At 48.8% G+C, this 21,842-nt stretch overlaps 4 protein-coding genes across 4 annotated transcripts in view; 2 read left to right on the top strand and 2 right to left on the bottom strand.

The window, feature by feature from the left end:
• Positions 1-21,842, bottom strand: part of LOC142988642 (stimulator of interferon genes protein-like) — a 114,422-nt gene that overhangs the window by 62,059 nt on the left and 30,521 nt on the right. The window lies entirely within an intron of this gene.
• LOC142988639 (CDGSH iron-sulfur domain-containing protein 1) lies at positions 1,064-5,191 on the top strand. The gene is made up of 3 exons (XM_076137867.1): positions 1,064-1,265; positions 3,565-3,767; positions 4,384-5,191. Exons 1-3 carry the CDS (start codon positions 1,187-1,189, stop codon positions 4,471-4,473), a joined length of 372 nt encoding a protein of 123 aa, XP_075993982.1. The 5' UTR covers positions 1,064-1,186; the 3' UTR covers positions 4,474-5,191.
• LOC142988653 (uncharacterized) lies at positions 6,586-9,213 on the top strand. The gene is made up of 2 exons (XM_076137888.1): positions 6,586-6,794; positions 7,590-9,213. The coding sequence occupies exon 2, from the start codon at positions 7,842-7,844 to the stop codon at positions 8,736-8,738; it is 897 nt and encodes a 298-aa protein (XP_075994003.1). The 5' UTR covers positions 6,586-6,794; positions 7,590-7,841; the 3' UTR covers positions 8,739-9,213.
• Positions 15,694-21,842, bottom strand: part of LOC142988649 (uncharacterized) — a 9,990-nt gene continuing 3,841 nt past the window's right edge. Inside the window, exons 3-6 of the mRNA XM_076137884.1 lie at positions 19,154-19,283; positions 18,096-18,189; positions 17,759-17,990; positions 15,694-16,887 (exon numbers count right to left, since the gene is read on the bottom strand). Of these exons, the coding sequence (XP_075993999.1) occupies positions 16,739-16,887; positions 17,759-17,990; positions 18,096-18,189; positions 19,154-19,283 (605 nt within the window). The 3' untranslated portion in view covers positions 15,694-16,738. The remainder of the gene's footprint in view (positions 16,888-17,758; positions 17,991-18,095; positions 18,190-19,153; positions 19,284-21,842) is intronic.

The following is a 21,842-nucleotide window of genomic DNA, read 5'->3' as shown; positions in this document are numbered from 1 at the left end:
GTTATGGGCTTAGGACAGTAAATAGCTTGGTCACAAATAAATCTTTACACTTATGTAATCTGTTGTGTTGAAGCTTTACTGCTCGGTACCTACCGTCTTTGTTCTGACCTCCAGTGACCTGATTTGATCCTATGCGTAGAGTCTTTATGTCGCCCCCTGGTGGGCTGTTGAAACACTAATGCCGTTACATTGGTTCGTTGTTCAGAAATTAGCCATTTTGTGCAGCACATGACTGGCGCTCCATGTTTTCTATTAGTATTCTATCACTGTTGGTCACCGAAGTAGCCACAAAGATATGTTGTGTTATATTAACACCCCGGTTCAACATAAGATATGTAGCTTGTTGAGGAAATGGCTGGAGCTCAAAGATAACTGCTGTCAAGATGATTCAGCAACATGTCCGCGTCCTCCCTACGTCCAAATCCTGCTGAAAATGGAGGTAACCACGATAGCGGTTGGGTCTCTGGCCGATTTTAACGGAAAGATACATATCATTTAACGTATGAAATGATACAAAACATTATAAAGCAGTGTGGTCAAATATCAACAAAATACAATGTCTGGTAGCTTTCACATGTCAATATGGAATCATACAGATATTCTTTAAATTTGAATGTGTAGTTTCTTGAAGGAAGCCAGAACACAAGTTTCTGCAGTATAATATCTGGTTGATGTGCTGAAAAGGCGCAGACATGACGAAGTGGGAAGTAAATGCCAATAACTCCTCTTGCCCCAGATTTTGCTGTCTCATCTCGCTCCTCATTGGCTACCTCACAATGACGTGAGTGGCCGCGCGGCGTTCTTTTCTTTCCCACCCGGAATTCGACAACAAGGCGGAAATTGTTCACTCGCCATCACGTGATACATAAATGTCGTACCTTTTTCACAGTTTTGCACGATTATGAGATAAAGTTGTAAACTCGCGCCTCGTAACTAAACCATATCACTCGCTGCTAAAATGTATAAACCAGCGGTATTGATAAGATTTGTATAATTCCGCGGAAGGTTCCTCCTCCTTCTTCCCTATTGGCTACAGACTCACGGACCGCCCGCCTCGCTGTCGCATCTCGGGTGGCGGAAGAACGACGCTCTGCAGGCTGCTGAGGCGTCCAGAGTGCATATGAGGCACTTGCGGTGACCTTGTTCCAGTGTTACCACATCAAACAAGTCAACCCTCCAGGGAAACATGACCACCCCAGACTTTGCCGCCATTCCGATGCCTCCCATTCCCGCCATACCGGGCTCGGGACTCAGGTTAGCTAAAGGTAAAGTCTCTAAGCTAGCTTGAAAACAGTGTGTGAAGAAGAAGTGTGTGTTTGTGTGTCTGTCTATCTGCGACTCGAGCAATCAAAGTCGCACGACTCCATGTCACTGCTCAGGCTTGTTGAGATTGTGTTTGCTAAATTTAACACGAACATGACGATTTAAACATCAACGAGCAGCTGAGCCGGTTGTGTAGTAGCCATGTAGCTAACCTGGCTAACTCTGGCTTGTTTACAGAGCCACAGGTCTCCAGCCTCATACGGTTTGGCCCCTCGCTTTCTTTCTGTTTCTGCCCGCAAGCAGCAACAACAGAACAGCAGACTTGTTCAACCGGCTGGCCTCTGCGATGTAAACACGCTTTACACTGCGCATCACGTGAGAGTCAGTGGATCTGAATGCTGCTCTAAACTCCAGCTCTCTGCTCTACCCGCAGTAACACAGCTGGTCAGTCGGTCAGTTACCTGGTTGACCGTCCTGCAGATGTGTTTAGCTCATCCTGAATCACCTGAGCTCGTGGACTTGAGTTTGTACACAGAGCAAAAATGTAAACAACTCTTTTTAATTTCGCAGCCACCTTACAAATTTGTTCTATGCCATCAAAGATCTAATTTCTCTCAAGTTTTGCCCCTGATGTCTTCATAACATCGCCTGCCAGGTTTCTCCTCTGCCAAGATAATCCATGGTGTGAATCCTTTCACCATAGTAACATAATCTTGGGTCATCTGCAGGCCACCTGTGGACACAAACACGTGGTTAAACTTTAATAAAGACTTCAGACCCACAGTGACTCAAACCTCCAGCTTTAACACCAACGTTAACCTTTACAAATCAAACTATGGCGCCTCTGTCCGCAAAATAATATCCGTAAAGAACATTCTGTGGCTGTTGAGCCTCTGACAGATGTGTGTGTCTTTGTACCTTTGGCCCTTTGTCGCTGCTCTTGTAGTTAGAATGACAACAATGTGTCTTTGGTAGTTAGGTGACATCACTCCTGTCCTTTTGCCAGTGCGATGACATCACTGTTCGGTATTAAAGCTGCCTCAGAGCCTGACACTGTTGTTCTCTACTGCTGTGACCACATGTGTGAGGCTGGTGAAGAGCACCTGACACCGAGCGCTACCGCACAGAGTATCTACAGTGGGTACGCCACACACACACACACACACACACACACACACACACACACACACACACACACACACACACACACACACACACACACACCGTTACATCAGTGCTCAGCTGAAGCAGCTTTGGCAGCAGTTACAGTCTGGAGTCTTGGGGATTTCCTCTGTTTCTTCTCTGCATATCCTCTCAGGTTGGGTTGGATGGGGGCTGAGGATCTTGGTTTCATCAGACCAGAGAATCTTGTTTCTCAAAGTCTGAGCGGTTTCCTGAGGATTGGCTTAAAGCCCATAGAGTTGCCGTGCTGCAGTGAGGGTTGTTCTTCTGGAAGCTCAGCTGTAGAGACCAGAGGGTTCTTGGTCACCTCTCTTACCAAGGCTCCTCTCCCCCGGTGGCTCAGTTTGGTAGGGCGGTTCAGCTCCAGTGTGAGTCTTAGTTGAGCTTCCTCAGCTCATCCTGTCGGTCTCTCTGGGGACGTTGTACCTCATGGGACCTTTAGACAGACAGACGCTATAAGAGAGTTTCATTTACACAAAGGTGTGTGTGTGTGTGTGTGTGTGTGTGTGTGTGTGTGTGTGTGTGTGTGTGTGTGTGTGTGTGTGTGTGTGTGTGTGTGTGTGTGTGTGTGTGTGTGTGTGTGTGTGTGTGTGTGTGTGTGTGTGTGTGTGTGTGTGTGTGTGTGTGTGTGTGTGTGTGTGTGTGTGTGTGTGTGTGTGTGTGTGTGTGTGTGTGTGCGCGTGCGTGCGCATTAAGCTCCAACAGAACATATGGACGGTGTCTGAATACTTCCTGTACTCGCTCTATGTTCACATTACAGACTACATCAAGTGTAGATATCCAATATTTACAGGTTTTAGTGTAAAGTATTCTAGCAGGAGGTGGATGCTGATGGGTCTGGAACCTTCACCCTCCTGAGGTTCATCCTTCAGTCTGATTGTGACCTTTTCAAAATAAAGCAAAGGAAATGAGCTGTGAATGGATCTGAAGCGAGCGTGCGGCTGCAGTGACTCGGCGATTTCCATACATTTGACTGTGGCTGCAGCGTGACCACAGAACTGAGCCTGATGGGAGAACTGGACCGGTGTCACTGCAGCCAAGAGCCAGAACCGCCCATGTGAAGAAGAGAACACTGTGATTGCATTGAACAAAGTGTGTGTGTGTGTGTGTGTGTTACAGAGCACTTGATGGTAGCGGTGCCGGTGGCAGTTGTATCGGCTGTCTGCGGTTTCCTGGTCAGCCGCTACCTGAGTCAGCGGAGCTGTAAGAAGAGTCGGGTGAACACCTGCATCAACAAAGACAGTCCCAAGGTGGTCCACAGCTTCGACATGGAGGACATCACCACCAAGGCCGTCTTCTGCCGCTGCTGGAAGTCCAAGAAGGTCAGAGAGACGCAAAGTAGAGACGCCCGGTGTCGATACACACTCATGTCACTCGTTATGTAAACACAACACACTGGGAAGGATACACAGTCACAATACAGGGCGACACACACAGGCACGCTGCTGTGTAAGGGACGAGTGTGTAACATGAGCACACACACACACACACACACACACACACACACACACACACACACACACACACACACACACACACACACACACACACACAGTAAACTCAAAACATAGTGTGTGTGTATCAAATATAGCAGCAGTTAATGTGCAGACTGTCAGATAAACACTCTTCTTGTCCGTGTGTTTACTCTGAGCCTGATGTTTAGGGTTCCAGTCCCAGGTTGGGGTTTGATCCCTGTTAGATAGTTGAGTTGTGGTTCTTTTCCCCGAGCCCTGGTTCCTAAACGTGCTCTATAAATAAACAGATTATTCTTCCATCTTGTGCGGCCTTGGCAGAGGTCAGGTGTCGGTTTACCTCAGGCTCAGTAAGCCTCCTGTGCCTCCAGGTTTGTGGGCTGTGACCCTTGTGTGGGTCCCACATGTTCACGGTCCAAAGTGCTCCGACTTGACCCGGCCCTTTTCTTGTGCGTTCTCCTTGCAGTTCCCGTACTGCGACGGCGCTCACACCAAGCACAACGAGGAGACCGGCGACAACGTGGGGCCGCTCATTATCAAGAAGAGGGACGCCTGAGCCGGCCAATCGGCCCGCTCCGTCCTTCCCGGAGGCCCCTCCCCCCCCCCCTGCACCCAAGCCCCTGCTTGTCCAATCATCGAATGTCACATTAATTTTTACTGTACGACAACGACAACGTTGAAAGAAGCGAGGAGTCGCTAACAAACCCACAATCCAATCAAAGGTTGCGTGTGGCTCCAAACTCCCGAAGCTGCTGATCTCTTTGTCTGACTCCACGCCGCTCCGCACCACCGTTTAGACTCTGATACCAAAGGTCGATGGCGGGGAGATAAGGAAGTTGACTTTGGCGCCCAGCAGAGCCCGGCGTCAGCGCTGCGGCGGTCACGTTTTTCACCCGCACGTTTCCGTCAGCGCTCTGTTCTGACCCGACGTGTCCGTGAAGCATTTGACCGCTCGGACGTCAGCCCTCATGTTGGGCCACACCTGCGTCTCCTCCCTTGTTGACCCCTCGTCAGGCGTGCGTGTGCGAGCAGGTGGGGAAATGCAAACAGCCGTAGGAATGTTACACGATTTGATCTTTGCACCGCAAGGAGCCGACCCGTCGCAGGAAGTAGACGCCACTGTGGTCAGAAATGAAATCCAAACCCTCTCCTGCTGGTGTATTTAATCTGTAAAGTGTGTAAATGTAAATGGCTGCTTGTAGAGGACGTGTGTGTCTGACTTGATGATTTAATTGTTCTGTATATTGTGAATAAAACTTCTGGACTCATCTGAAGCGTTGTTGCTGCTGCTGGTTTGTGACGAAGGTGGAGGAAGTGAGCGCCCGGGCCGGAGCTCAGGTTTGAGTTCCTGCCTGGTCACTGCAGTGGGATCCTGTCTGCTCAGTGAGGGGGGAGGGGAGGGGGGGAGGAAGGGAGGGAGGGAGGGAGGGAGGGGAGGGGAGGGGGGGCTGTTTCTGTGCTGCAGTGTCCACAGACACCAGTGGCCATTTTAAGACGCTGCAGTTTTGTTAGCGGCCGCTAGAAGACGCTGTGTTTGCACGGATGGTCCAGGCCAGACGGCGAGCGAGCACGGTGGGCCCCTGCTCCCATAGTGACACGCACGCACGCACGCACACGCACGAGCGCTCTGGCTGCGTGCCAGATGCAGCGGAGGGCCGTAAAAGCCGGAGTGGACTCTGCGGACCCGGACCCGGCTCAGACCGGCTCCACACAAGTATTTATACTGTTTTTGCTGTGCGGATGCAAAACACACGCACACACACACACACATACACACAAACACACATACACACGCTGTGTGGATTTGTGGGAAATCACATAGTATTTTTGACAGTTACGTCATATGGAGTCTGCTTCCATTCTGCAATTCAGAAGTTAGAAGCTAACAAAGGCAAAGTAACGGAGCTCTTTAGGTTGAACTATGAAACTTAAGATGTTTGACTGCAAAGAGGAAAAGGATTCATTTACGAAAAAAAAATATTTTTTTGTTTACATAAATGTTTCAGTGTTTTTCTGCCGGGTTGATTGACAGATTTGTCCTTTTGCATTATGTTTAGTATAAGTAAAGATCTCAATGTAAAGAACAATAACATTAAGTCTTCACTCATATTCTGTGTTTCTGCCACTTCTGTTATTATATTGTTATTGTTGTTCTGTATAATAGTTTAACATTCTGGAAGATGCTCTCTGATTATTTCCATGTTTCGTTAATAGTTTGATGACCTAATTAATGACGGTACCTTCATCATAAATCCCTCTAATGTTGTTGTAATTGTAACGTATTGCTGCTGTCTGAGCCCATTAAGGCTCAACGCGAGGCAACAATCCAGCGCTTTAACATCAGAAGTTTATCTAAACAGCAGCTTTCACACACAAAGCGAGTAAAGGTGAAAGCTCCGCAGCAAAAGAGTCAGAAAGAGCGAGAATGTAGAAAGGATGAGAGAATTCATCCACGGACCCACGCTCAGACACCTGTGAGTGTGAGAGAAGCAAAGGTCAAACATGTGCGCCTCCATTCTATCCTCTGATATTCTAATCATGGAACTCGACGCCGCTCGGCCGCCTGTGTCGCCGGCTGGGTGGAGCCTTCACCGTGGATGTTGATATTGTTTGTGATCGTGGCTATTTTGTCCCCGTGGATGTGTTTAGTCACCGTGGATCATTCGGGGTCGTGGTGACCACATGATTTCAGCAGCAGAGTCCACTTCGCATTTTGAGCAACGCCCCCAAATTCCGTGCAGAGTTTGCAGACCCTCCGGGACGGAGAGGTGGAGGAGGAATCGGCAGCTCCGCCGTCCGTACGCACCGCAGCCACCACGCCACGACTTCATGACTCCGTCACAGATCTGACAGGAGAGCTCGGATTGCTTTCACACGGTAAGATTGTTTGTTTATCGAACACTTCCTGTTGATTTTCGCCGTTTTTCGGTTTGTCGTCGCTCCTGCGCGTAGATCCGTGTCGCAGCGACCACTCGGACTGTGGTCAGCGCGCCGTGGCGTCGGTCGAGCTCGTTCTTTAGGTAACGTTCATGACGGACGAGAAGCGATCGATCGGCCTCTTCGACCGAGCGGTCGAACGCGCCATTCTGCCGTCTCGTCGCCTCGTATATGTGTCGCGTTTGTTCCACGGAATAGTTTTACCTACAAACGTGGATTAGGAAAACAGCCCGGCGGGGTTTTTTTTATCCTCAGCAACCGCATCGTTGCGCACGTCGCTCCTCGCCGTCGATCCCAGACAAAGAGGCTGTTTTTACGGTCACGGATTAAATGTTTGTGCGCGGAGCTTTAGCTTTGCTGGCACACATAACAGCAGTCGTCAAAATGTATTTGAAAAGCGCGCTCCACATTTGACCTGCGCATATGCGCATATCTTTGCATATTGTTGTCGCTCTGTTATTGATTGCATTGATATACCGTGAAATTCTTAAAGGGATACAACCTCCTGTATGCGGAAACCAGCGGGCAGGAAGCAGAGTGTGTCATGTGTGTGTGTGATGTCTGCCGCTACACACTTAAAGCTCCTCAACATAAATCCGATGTTTCTTTATGCTCAGTTTAATATTCAGACATTGTTTGGGAGCTGCGGTCTCCCCTCGCTCCTCTTTTCCTGTATTCCTCCCTCCAGCCTTTCTATTCTTAACCTTCCGCTCTTCATCCCCTGTTCATTTCCAGCTCCCCAGGACTCTGAGGCTGCAGCAGAGAATGGGAATAGGGACACAGGCCAAGGCTTGCCATTTTGGCTGAAGTAACAGCAGGACGCTTGTCAACCCCACATCGGCTTCAATCCCCTTTTCCCTTACCTCTCCTCACACACACTCACACTCACACACAAACACACACACAAACACACACACACACACACACACACACACACACACATACACACATACTCGGACAAGACACCCCCCAAACACAGACACTGCTATGTCCGCCGCCGTAGACCTGGCTGGCCCTTCCTCCCCTGTTCAGGCCCACAGCAGCGCTAAAATCCCCAATGAGCCTCTGAGGCCGAGCCTGAAGCGCTCCAGCCACCCCTACAGCCTCTCCCATTACATCTCCACCCCGTCCCCGGCTGTGGACGTCAAAGGCCTGATCCAGCCTTCCTCGACCCAGCAGCGGGCCGCCCAGCCCGGGCAGACTAAGCCCCGCAGGGCCCCTTCCTGGCCCGACATGTGGGAGTCGCCAAGCGGGCTCCACCTGGCCCACGCCGCAGAGCTGTTGATGCGCGCCGGGCTTCTGGCTCTGACCCCCGCCACCACCGAGCAGGCCGGCCTGGGAGCGCAGAGCAGCCAGCCGGCTAAGAGGGAGACCGTGGAGGCAAAGGTGGAGAGGGGGGATGGAGGCGAGGGCGCCGGATCTGGACCCGAGGAGGAGGAAGAGGACTCCGCCGGGTGCGGGACGGATTTCCAGCCTTTCCTGGGAGCCTGGTTCCCCTTCAGCCCCGCTCTTTTACCTCTGGCGGGTTTCCAGATGGGGGGAGGCCATTGGAGGAACGCGACCGTGGGGGCCGAGGCCGTGGAGGGGCTGGTGGCCGAGGGCTACTCTCCCGGCTCTCTGGGTGGGGGCAGCGGAGGGAGGAGGAAGAGAAAGCGGTGTGGAGAGTGTGTACCGTGTCGCCGTCAGACAAACTGCGAACAGTGCAGCAGCTGCCGCAATCGCAAGAGAGGACACCAGATCTGTAAATACAGGAAGTGCGAGGAGCTGAAGAGGAAGCCGGGCGGTCCCGGGTTTGAGACCAGAGTGTCCGGCTTTGATCTGAGGGGGTCCGACTTTACTTTGGGTCTGGCGCAGGAGAGAAGCAACGGAGGCCTGGACGGATAGTAACGCGTGTGTGTGTGCGATGGCAGCATTTGTCAAAGGATCCCGACTGGATGATGGAGGGGCACAAACACAGGACGCCATGTTGGACTTTGGTGTGTTTGGAGGAGGAGGAGGTGCAGCTCTGTTTGAGAACGTTCACACTCGTTCCCACACTTTCTTTTGACAATCAGTGAATCGGAGTGGAGAGAAAGAAAGATACCAATGTGTGTCAATATTTAGATGACATAAATGCTGTAAATAGACTGTAAATATCTTGAAAACATTATGTCTTTTTTACATCCCTTTCCTGTTTGGATGTATTGTGTTTCAGTATAAAAAAGAGCCAAATGTTTTGTCGGGGTTTTGGTTCTGTTTTTTCTGACGTCACTGCATCTCAGTACGAAACAAATGAGTTCAGCATCGGCTAAATTATTTCTCGTGCAACTTGTACTGTAAAGCTCTGTTTGCCCTTTTGAAATAAAAGAAATCGACCATGTGTACCTGTCTGCAGGCTGCTTTTTGGTCTGTGTGTGTGTGTGTGTGTGTGTGTGTGTGTGTGTGTGTGTGTGTGTGCGCGCTCTCGTATTTAATTGGGTGTATGGTGTCTGTTTCAGCTGTGCTCCTGCTTGGACACGCACGTGTGTGTGTGTGTGTGTGCGTGTGTGTTTGTGAGGTTGTGTGGATTATGAGTCACCTAATGGTGTGGCTGAGAGCCTTATCGCAACCCCACAGACACACACACACACACACATACACACACACCTACACACTACCTTGGCAAGTCCGCTGCGTGCGGCACACACTCAAACACACAAACAAGCATGTTACCTGACAAACACACAAATACTGATGCATTATCCCTTTGATTCATTAGGATATTGTATGTATACACACACACACACACTCTCTCACTCACACACACAGAGTGAATGGAGAACCAGCTGGACCGAGACTATGGGTGGGTTTTTTGCTTGTTGCCGTAACGATGGCTGATGTGATAAGACCTTCTTCCTCGGCGCCACACTCCAGGGGACCGCAGGGAAGACGTAACCATGGTAACGGCCGGCCCGAGGTGTCACGCTATAATTGGGCCACGGCTGCACTTCCTGTGCGCCTTCAGTCAGGGGGATCGCAGAGGGACTTGTGTGTGCGTGTCTCTCTGTGCGTGTGTGTGTGTGTGTGTGTGCATCTGTGGGGGTGGGGGGTTGCGTGTGTGTGCATGTTTGTCAGGCAGAGAGAGAGAAACGCAGCACGCCAGCCAACACAGGACACTGCCAACTCATGGAGAAAAGCAGCGAGCTCCAGCGTCGTGATGTTACAACGTTCCCACTGAATGAGAAACACACACACACGCACGCACACACACTCACACCAGTGTTCCTGCCTCTCCCAGACAAAGGGGAATTTCAGATTCTTGGATCTGCGGATTCTTTTTTCTCCCCCTCTTCGGTGCCTTTCTAGTGATTTGGAGCTTAATCCCCCCTCCAGTTCCCGTCATGCATGCACACACACACACACACACACACACACACACACACACACACACACACACACACACCGGAAATCTGTGTCACCCGCTGCCCAGCAGGTCCAGTGACTCCCTGAACGCCTGCAGTCTGGCTCCACTGGCCTGCAAGATGGCAGGAGAGAGAGGGAGAGAGGGAAGGAGGAGGGGGGAGGGATTGAACGGAGGACAGAGGGGAAGGAGGGGGGGGGGCAGGGTTTTGAGAGGCGAGTTGGGGGGGTGGGGGTGGGGGTTGGAGGGGGGGCGGGGGGGTCGAAAGCGGATCCAGCAGGGAGCGGGAGAGGAGGCGGAGGGGGTGAGAGAGAAAGAGACGTGGTGAAGGGCAGAAGAAAGAGAGAGAGAGAAGGTAGAGCGAGGGGCGTAGGTGGGGGGTGAAAGAGAGAGCGGGCGAAGCTGGGGGGGTGGGAGGGCGGTGGAAAACAGGCCACAGGGAGAGAGAGAGGGGGGAAGAGAGAGAGTGAGAGAGAGAGAGAGAGATATGCAGGGAGGAGGACGGAGAGATAGAGATGGACAGCAGGGGATGAAGATAACGTGGGCCAAACAAAGAGAGAGAGAGAGAGGGCGAGAGGGAGAGGGAGAGGGAGAGAGCGAGGGGAGGGGGGGTAGTCGAGCGTGGGAGATGGAGTACGTGGAGGGATGGAGTGATTGAAATGCAGTGAGTCAGGGATGCAGGGAGATGAAGAGCGGGGTTAATGATGGATGCATTGTCCAGATAGCCAGTCGATGTGTGTGTGTGTGCGTGTGTGTGTGTGTGTGTGTGTGTGTGTGTGTGTTGTTACAACCCCCCCTTCCCCCCCGTGGAGATACGTATGTTTGTAGCGACGGCCCTGCCCGCTGTGGAGAAAACTCAGCTGTGGCAACAAAGTCGTCCTCTCCCTCTGCAGTGAGCGACCTGCCAGCCTGAGGCAACCTGCGCTGGATCTGGGCGGGCCGCCGTCCCGAGCCAGAGCCTTTGAAAATTTGGCCACTGCGTCCGCTCGCAGACACTGCGTCTCATTGTGAACGTCCCCCTCGCTCGCCGCCTCCCCGCCGCGAGAAAATGTCTCACAGTTTAGCAGAGAGCGCCGTCTCTCTGAGCTCGTGCACGTCCTCCTTCCTCTGTTTGTGTTTACGCCTCAGAAAGCGTCTTACTGTCGCAGGAGCACAATGGCGTCTCACATCGTGGAGAGGCTCGGCCTCAACGGCCCTCAGGTTATATAGTCGTGACACCAGGGGGTCAAGGGATCGCTGACCTTTGACCCTTTAAGCTGTTAAAGGTGGATTGAAAATAGGCCTTTGACTATAAACAACTTTATGCGCATCTGGTTTACTGGAGAAAAACTAAGACATAACATGAAAATAATATCAGCGCTCAAAGGTTCCTCCACCAAGGCTGAAACAAGGCTAAACTAAACTAGTTACAATAATATACTGACTGAAACAGAGAGAAACTATAACAACAAAGCACTTAGAACACAAATTAAGTTGCCATGACAGCCTAAACCTGCATTTCTGTGCACATTTGACTTTTCTATATAGAGTATATAATACGACTTCCTGACCGCGTTATACAAAGTAACTTTGGCTTTGGCATTGCTAGCTTTAGTGTTTTTGCAGATATGAACGGAAATCAGTACTTCAATAATGACTGAACTGCTCTGGACAGAGCTCCTTAGCTATTGGAGAAACATTCTCTGTTTTCACCTTCTGCTACCATCTAGTGGTAACCTCGTGTTAACACAGGACAGGCAGTCTGATTGGTTGTCTATGGCCTGAAAATAATTAGTATAAACATAAAAACTACAAACTGGATCTGCTTCAAAATCTGTGATAACGTTCCTTAGCTAATGACCCCATGAGCTACAAAATGTCCTTAAGTAACTATGAGTTATGTTGCTGACGATGATAAAAACATTTTCAAAATTCCTCCAAACTGCTTCATAACTTATTGAGTAATCCTATAAACAACATAAGCAACATGGCCCTCTTGGCGTCATTATTATCTCCTGTAGTCTGCCTCTTCAACCTCATTATAGAGGAGTTTCACGTGTGCTATTAATCGACTGTTATCTGTAAATAAAATCAGGTGCCAAAAGCAGCAGTGGTTAAAGACGGCGTCACGTTTAGCTCCTCTGCAGAGTTCCCACGTTTCCCCTTTGCAGCATGAAGTGTATGCAAACCTCTGTTAATCTTTAGCTCGCTGCTGATTTAAAAAAAGGCTCAGCAGTTCTAGGAAGTTAAGGCGAGCTGGCTGATAAAGTCGGCCCGCAGTCATATTTCATCACGGCCTCTTTCTTTGCCACCTCGTGATGTGTAATTGCTTTCTGCCTTTGAGCATTAGCCTCGTACTCCCAACCCCATTGTGGCCTCACACTGTCCACTCGGCATGATCCTCACCCACGTTTCCTCTTTGTCTGAGCAGAGATGTCTTCTTACTTGAGCGCTCACATGTCCATGTATCTGTGTTTGCAGTCCTGTCTGTGGATCTGGGTAATTGCTGATTCATTAGTGCTAATCGAAGACAAACAGTTTGATTTGTAACAAACGCTGGAGCTGACGAGATGAATCATTTATTTATTCTTTTTATAATCTCAAAATCCCCCAAAACAGATGGAGTCACAGCATGTCGTGATTTCTGACGCAGGCTGTTGAGAAAAGCTTTTAAACAGTAAAACTTGCAATTTGTCATCTATATTATTTGACGATCAGTTTTAGGACTCCCAGTAAGAAAGCTTCTGTTAATAATTACATTTTACTTTCCGTATTACGGCCGTTTCATCCTGTTAAGTCCAGTATATCAATAGAACAAGACCACTTCCTCTGCTTGTTTGGCCTTGGAAGAGGCATGAACTATAATAAACATTTTTTCTGGATCTCTGTAACGATCAAAGATACGTAGACGCCGCCTGCGTGTAACTGAATCAGCAGCATCATCAGCTGTCGCATGTTTCTGCCCTATTTGTTACTGTGGAGCAATTCCATTAATGTGCTCCGTCCAAAAATACATTTTAGTCCAGCAGGTCCGAGTCCCGATCCAAACACGGATCAGATGAAAGGCATCAAGATAAAGATTTGTGTATTACTTTGCGAGAAATGGACGGAAGGTGAGAAGGACGGAGCAGCAAGGTGGTTTGGAGCCAGAACTGAAGCTAGCAGGCCAGCTGTTTGTGATGCTAGCAGTTGGACGCATCTTGAATGTAAAAAACGACACTGCCACCGGCTCTAACTTCACATTTGACCCTGAACCGTCTCACATAAGTTTGCTGCTTGCGTGACATCGCCTCATATTGTGAATTAGCAGAGCGTTGTAGCGAAGAATAGAACCCAAAGCAAAAAGAATGTACAAGGCGTTAGCATCATTATAGCGGAGCACAGCTCTGTCAGGGAGTCCAGCAGAGACATGTAGCTTTTATTGTTGTGTGTGTAGCTTTCACTCTTTCTTTGTGTTGTTAAAGGAATTCAGGATTTGAAAGGATCCAATCAGAGGCCTACAGACCTGCAGAGTGAACGGCAGACATCACCAGAAACGCTCCAACGTACAGTCAGTGACCTCATTAAATCATTTCATTTGAAGAGTCCCATTCAGATTTTCAGTTGTAATGGATTCTTTCCTTAAAGTTTCATTGAAAACAGGTCTGAATGAACGATCAAACTATCAAACCAACAGGCCGCAGTGAAAGTGTTTCCTCTATAGCAGAAATAATGAGGCTGCATTTGAAAGGTCGTGTTCTCTACGTCACCACCGCTAAAGAGCCATCGCATCAATAATTCAGAGTTTATGACTTGTAACTACCTAAATGTTAATTTCTCCGCTTTTTGATCGCAATGTCCAAGTTCACAAATGGGTTTTTCCAACTGCATGTGAACTCAGCGTGAGATAGGGGATGTTTTATTTTAGGTAAAGGAAAGTAAACGTCTGTGTTTGAAGTTTGCCCACGGTGTTAACACAGCCTGAAATGGCTCCTGTGTCCTAATTTCCCCTCTGAGAGAAATTAGCGCTCCTCTCTTGTAGCGCAGCGAGTTAACGCACAGACATTACAGCTCAATGACACGCACTTTCCAAAGGGACAAAGATGATTCCTACAATGCTTCGCTGGGAAACCCAACACTGTCCGACTATATATAGCTGGGCTTCTCACACTGTGTGCATGACTGGCCGCGTCAAGTCACATGATTCAAGATATATGGGTGCACACACACACACACACACACACACACACACACACACACATGCGGGCCAAATCCTGAGGCAGAGGGTGTGGAGGTGGTGAGGGAATGTGAAGAGCTTTATTGAGTTGGCTCCGTCCTCCCGTGACTGGACGCCTGTTTGGTGCGTGTCTGCTGCTAATCAGCTTTCTGTGTGATGAGGCCGCCTGATTCACTGATCAGCTGTGATCAATACATGGTATCTGTGTAAACAACCACAATCACGCGACACCTTCTCATGTGATCCCAACGTCTTTCAGTGTGTGTCCTAATCAGCCTGTCTCTCTCTCTCTTTCTCTCTCTCTCTCTCTTTCTCTCTCTCTCTCTCTCTCTCTCTCTCTCTTTCTCTCTCTCTCTCTCTCCCTCTCCCTCTCTCTGTCTCTCTCTTTCTGTCTGTCTCTGTGTTCTTGTCCCTTTCTCTCTCTCCCTGTCTCTGTCTCTGTCTCTCTGTCTCTGTCTCTCTGACTCTCTCTTTCTGTCTGTCTCTGTATTCTTGTCCCTTTCTCTCTTTCTCCCTCCCTCTCTCTCTTTCTGTCTTTATATCTGTCTCTATATGTGTCTGTCTCTCTCCCCCTATCTGTCTCTCTTTCTGTCTGTCTCTGTGTTCTGCTCTCTTTCCCTCTCTCTCTCTTTGGTCTCCCTCTCCCCCCTCTTCCCTCTTTATCTCTCTAAGTCTCCTTGTTTATCTCTCTCTCTCTCTCTCGCTCGCCCACCCCCCTCCTCTCCCCTCCCCTCCCCTCCCCTCCCCTCCTCCCCTCCCCCGGCCAGACTCTGATTCTCCACGCACGTATTCAGTTACTGCAGTGACCATATGAGCACACACTCACACAACTTTATTCAAATGTAAAAACAAGGTGTAAATCAAACCCACATGTCCCCGTACAAAACCGTTAAAAAGGTTACAAACGTCGGCTAACGTGCGACACAGAGATCAAAGCGTCCGCAAGATGAGGATCTCGGGCAGGGAGGGAATTAGTGAGCGAGTAATGGAACATGTGACCGGGTGGTTAAGCAGTAACCTCGGCTCAAACGGGCCTGCGAGGCCTCTCATCACGAGACGCGCGTCCTTACAGGAACAATTACATCTCCGTCGCCACGCAAATGCTGTTTTGCATAAAGGTCTCGCTGCTGCTGACATGGAAAGCAGATTCTTTAAAGGAATAGTCCGTATAATTTGGATCAGAGCAGACGGTGAAAGGGAAGTCAATAGTGTGAAAACATGGAAAGTCACATGATCTTACATTCCAGACCTTTTTTTACCAAACACGTTCACGGCATTTCAGTTACATCAATAACAGCCGATTTGTCCTCTGTCCTGTGCGTTCTGAGCTGTGTCTCATTTCATGGGACGTCTTCTCCAGGATCTCTGATCACTGGAGCTTCTCATACTTCTGTTTGTTTACTCGCTGCTCAAGTTCATTCTACACTGAACATCCTCATCCAAATCCTTTTCTATTATTTATTTATATTTATTGTTTTGTACAGTAAATGCGTAATTCTTCGGTTTGATTGCAATGCATTGTGGGTAAATGCAGGGGCTCACACCTTTCAGATGAAGGATCCTGTTGAAATGCAGGCGAGCGGCTCTGCGTCCCATGAAATGAGTCACAGTGATGCTGTGATGTGCAGACAGACGTGTGCATGCTGTTTCTGTAACATGGGACTTTTATTTTTCCCACCCGTATTTCGACAACGAGGATGTGATGAGGCGTCTGGTATCGCGTGGCACCAAAATGTCAAACTACTTCTTTTGTACAAATTTGGCCGCCTTCTTGTCGCAACACAAGTGGGGAAAACTAAGCTCCTGCCCCGACTGACCAGCAGGAGGCGCTGATATCTCTGCCAGCTTCTACATGGCGTGAACATGGCTAACAGCGTCCATAGGATGCACGCGTGTGGCTAACAGGAAGTGAGCCTGGGCCTCTGCAGTGATCGGCACCCACACTGCAGAATCTGGTGTGTCTGGACGTTTCGTTCTGCGTCGGCCCGACAATCTCCAGCGACTGGACGGCCGTATTTGAACTGGGCAACATCAAAGTTACTTGGTTTTTATCATTCATGTGGACGTCAGTTCAAAGGCTTTCAGCTCCTTCTCTCCCTCCACCTCCCCGGCTCGCTGCGTGGAGGTCAGTCCTTGAAGTGAAGCCTGAAAGTGGATTTCAGTTTCCCTCTCAGGTTTAAATCAGGAGCCCCTTCTCCACCTGCATGTGGTCCAGCTGGGCTAAACTGAGCCTTTGTCTCCTGCATAAGGCTCATTGTTTGTTTGGGGGCCATGTGGTCTCCCTGGCGGCTGGGTGCACCACCCCGAGGCCTAGTGGAACAGAGGGGAGCTCCTCGTGTGCAGGTGGGGGGGCTTGGTAGGCACAGGAGGTTTGCTGCCGTGGAGTTCGGGGGTGAATGTCTTCCTGAGCGCCGCCACTCGACCTCCGAACGCCGGGTTCTGCTCTTCGTAACACACATCTACTCATCGGGAGAGAGAGAGAGGGAGAGAGAGAGAGAGAGAGGGAAAGAAACAGAGAAAGGAGGGAGGTGAATTCACTCAAGGACCTCTGGCTGTCTAATCCCACACCTGCACCCGAACACACACACACACACACACACACACACACACACACACACACACACACACACACACACACGGTATTATCATTATTTCTGACCTTGAGCTGTACTGGACAGAACTTTGCTGCGCCTGAACACATCATGACTGATCCTAGGATTCAACGTTTGTCTCTTCATGGATTTATCATTATATCTAATTTCCCTTTATGTTTCGTGTCTCCTGTCTGTCATCAGGATATCTCAACACGTTTCCGATAGATTTCCAAGAAGGGGCTTAATCCAGAGGAGCCATCTTGGATCGGTTCGGCCTGATGGTGGCGCTGTAGCCACTTCAGGTCTTAATCTCTTCCTACACGTTTGAACCGAGCTGGACAGAAGTTTTGTCTTTGATTATCCTTTTACCTGCTAATGTTCTTACAGTTTGCTCCAGATTTCACTTTAATGTTTACATGCATTTAAGACAATAGATCGTCTTTTACACGTAAACACCTTAATGTGATTCAAACGGCCACAAACTGTAACAAACCTGTTTCTGATTGGTTTATTTCAGAGGAATGTCTTTCTAATGAACACAATCTTTCATCACCGCGCAACAACAAAGTCCTCCCAGCTCTAATGTGGACGCTCTGAGACGGTGAGCGGTGAATTCCACACCTTCCACTTCTCATTTAGCTTCCAGTTTCACATTTACGACCAAATTTAACACAGAACCGCCTAAATCTTTAGCACGTCTCTCTTCCCCCTCTTTCCTCCTCGCTTGTTTTCTCACCTCTGCTCTCTGGGCGGGCCCTCTCTGTGTCTGACAGCGGGGCTTTCAGTGGCGCCTGGTTGCCATGGCTACTGAGATGGGGCCTGTAGAGAGGAGCCCAGTCGTTGGGGCTGTCCGAGCCGCTGCCTGATTCAGTGTCGCTGTCCGAGCTGGGGTCCCTCAGGTCGTCCTCGGGGCTGCAGGAGTCCGGCTCCTCCTCGGATGACGCCTCGTTTTGTGCGACAAGGTCGTCCTGCATTTAATTGAGACGCAACTTAATGGAAGCAGTGTCTCTAATATAGTCTAATCCAATAAGTGTCCGGTTCCCCCTCCCCACTTTGAAGCCACATAGACTCACGGTAACGTCTGCGAGGGGAAGCTGCATGTCTTTAAAGCCGAGCCGCTGGGCCTCTCCTCCAGTCTGGATGCCATTCATATTATCGCTGTGGAGCCTGGAAGACAAAGACGTCCATTTTTAGTCCAGGACAACCTTTGAATCAATCCTCCAGTCGGTCATTTGGCAAATAATCTCTATAATTAAATGGTGACAAGCAGGCAGCCAGTTGGCAGAATCTCTTTCCTGTTTGTTTTAGTCAACCAGCGAGTCTGGGATCTGAGTGAACGGCAGCGTTACAACATAAATGACCTGAAAATGAAGAAGTCAGCATCATGAAAGAGTTCAGCTGTTAACATTTGTCTTAAACTAAGGGCTTCATTAAGGGGCGACGTCATAGATCACACAACAGATTCAGTCAATTGATCCTGTGGGCCACATGTGTGACTGTAGGGGGCGCTGTGATCAGTCAACTCACCCTTTGTGACGTCACAAGGGTGAGTTGCATCAATCAGAGACGTTAAGATTGATAATGATTCATATTGATCGTGAATTGAACAATGAAACAGAATTCCTCCTCTATAAAGTAACTCCTTCCTTCTTAGTTTGAGATCCTGTATCCTTTGTGCCGAGCTGAGAGTGTGTGATTGAACTTCCATCCTCTTATTTGCCTCATATTAATCTAATCTAATGGCAGAGCGTCTCACTGCTGCTGTCACATGAAGTCATCATTCACAGCGACCATGAGACTGCATGTTGACATATGAAGTCAGAGGAATCCTGCTAATAAATGTGACGGAGGCGTAGCTCCATCTCACTGCCGTGTCCCAGAATGCAACGCAAAGTCTGAATATCAGTCACTGTAATGTGTGTGGGTTAAGCTCAGCCACTCGTTTCTGTGATAAAATGCTGTTATTATCTCCGTCTTTTAATCATTTCCCAGTATTCCAGAAATAACTTGGAGCTGATTTTTCTTTGGTTTAATGATTTAAGAGCTGTGAGCGTAGGTCAGAGGTGAAGGATCCACGCCTGCATGTGTAACTCTGTGTGTGTGTGTGTGTGTGTGTGTGTGTCGTCTCTACCTGTAGTTGTTGTTGTTGTTCATCAGGCTGTGCAGCAGTTTGGACGACCTGAACTCGTCCATCTCTCCGATCACAATGGCGCTCACGTCTCCGTCCCGACCCAGCAGCCAGGTCACGCGTTTGCTGGAAGCTGGAGGAAGAAAAGAAACAAACCTGAGTGAGTTTAGATCCCAAAATACCAGCACAGCTCACTCTGACACAAGCAGCAGCAGCAGCAGCAGCAGCAGCAGCAGCCTGATCAAATGTTTTTCTGGCTTTTATCCAGAAGGTGGTGCTGTCCTATAAGTAGAAAACATGCAGACATATAGGCTCTCTGCTCTCTGCTCTCTGCTCCCTGCTCTGCTCTCTCACCGAGTGATCACAGCTCTCTATTAGGCTTTATGTCTCTCTGCTGATCAATCAAGCATTACATTTTATTTATACAACACTTTACAGACATTAGCTGCAACTAAAATGATAGACAGACAGACAGACAGACAGACAGACAGACAAACAGATAGATAGATAGATAGATAGATAGATAGATAGATAGATAGATAGACAGATAGATAGATAGATAGATAGATAGATAGACAGACAGACAGACAGACAGACAGACAGACAGATAGATAGATAGATAGATAGATAGATAGATAGATAGATAGATAGATAGACAGACAGATAGATAGATAGATAGATAGACAGACAGACAGACAGACAGACAGACAGACAGACAGACAGACAGACAGACAGACAGACAGACAGACAGATAGATAGATAGATAGAAATTTGTCATCTACAGGCAATTTAATAGGAAAGCAAATTATTTCCTTGTATTTCTTTTATTCCTTTATTCCATCCAGTAAGTCTCTGTATTGTTGTCTTATCTGTGTTTATCTCATCATGAATCAGCAGCCAGGAATAACCCCACAGTCTTATCACTGACAGCCGGTAATTTCCATGACAATTCAAAGGTAAACACATGCGCTGACATCACTCATGGAGGCGTGGCCTAAATGCAAGGCGGCAGCAGGTTTATGGCCTTTTTCAAAGATCAGAGTGGATTTATCCTTGGACAGAGTGTGACTCTGGAGTCAGGGAGCTATGATGTCATCACCACGGAAACATGTGACTAAAATGGTCACCTATTGTTAAAATTCTCTCTAATTTTATCACAGAATGGCTTGCATTGCATTTTGTGACAGCAAACATTCAGCCGCTTCGTCACCACCATAATAAACTGCATTGTTTCCGCGGTGACCAGATCAGCATAAACTCCTCCATTCTTCTTCTTCACGGGCGTGGATAGAAAAACAGGACCGACAGGAAACAGGACACAAACCATCCTGTCAGGGATCCGCTCACAAAGCTGCTCTGTTCCTGTTCATATTTCTGACGAATGTGTGTATCTGCACACACTGCGACAGTGACACAATACACCGCAGTCACACTGCGACCTTTGCTTCACGCTCAGACGTCTCGCTGTGACGTCATCTGTCAGTGGTTGCTGCCTGATACGAGACAGAGAAACGGCCCTTTATGTCCCCGGCCGCAGGTACACCGACCAGCTCACAGGGAGACAGAGTGACCAGATTATTAGGTACACCTGTTCAATCAGAATAAAGCCCGATGCTCTGTGTCCTGAGAGGCTTTGTGTGTATAATTCTACAGTCCTTTCTCAATCTGGAGAGTAAACAAAGCATGAAAGGCTCCTTACTCAATTGTGTGTTATGTAATACAAACACACATACACACACATGCACGCACTCTTACATGGCAACATCTCAGGTGACACAGCACAGATTGGGTAAACAAAGAGTGTAACTTCATACGTGGTTTAAAGCGCTGCGACGCCCTAAACCGGCGGCTGCACTCAGTCCTGGTCAGCTTTCAACAGGCCTGTGGAGTGATTGGAGTGGTGCTGACAGACACACACACACACACACACACACACACACACACACACACACACACACACACACACTTTGTGCAGTGGAGGTGATGGAGTCTGAATCTGATAAGACACCTTGAATGGAGGGCGGACAGGTGAAAGGAAGAGGAGAGATTGAGGAGTGCGAGGTTTTAATTTGGCCTCTGGTGAAAAGCAGCAGGAGCACAAATCAGATGTGTAACCTTAGAGTGAGAGAGGCTCTGCATAAGTCATATGTAGGAGCTTTAGCATGACTCAGAGTGGATACGGTGACACTGAGGCACGGTCACTTAGTTACCTCTGCCGTCGGTCGCTCTGTTTAGTGTGAGCAGCTGCTTTACCCCAAAAATCTCTGAACTCTATTTGATGAAACAGAACAGACTCATTACACTTTCTCCATTTTGTTTCATGTTTGGATCCATGAATTTGTGCAAATCATCCCTCTGAGCAGCACTCGGGAACCTTTTAAGCCCTCTAGTGTTTGTTAGTGTAACTGCACTCGTGTATTCAGTGTTTCTCCTGTTGTCGCCTGTGTTTCAATCCCAAACTTGTGTGTGTTTGTGTTCACAGACGCACACCCACACACACACACAGGTCAGCCATGGTGAGCGCTTGTTTACATTGGGAGGCGGTTGCACCCGTCCAGTCCAATATGATCCAGCAAAAACCAGTCACAGAGGAGCGTCACCTGAACAGGCACCAGAACATTACTCTGATACATGTATGTGTGTTAGTATGAAGATGAGGTTTCCAGGTCTAAATGGGACACAGCGCAGCTTT

Source organism: Genypterus blacodes, unplaced genomic scaffold, assembly GCF_046128005.1.
Source record: "Genypterus blacodes isolate CSIRO-AG114 ecotype Tasmania unplaced genomic scaffold, CSIRO-AGI_Gbla_v1 ptg000340l_1, whole genome shotgun sequence".
Lineage (NCBI taxonomy): Eukaryota > Metazoa > Chordata > Actinopteri > Ophidiiformes > Ophidiidae > Genypterus > Genypterus blacodes.
The sequence above is the reverse complement of the archived record's forward strand: the minus strand, read 5'-3'. Positions and strand labels throughout refer to the sequence as shown.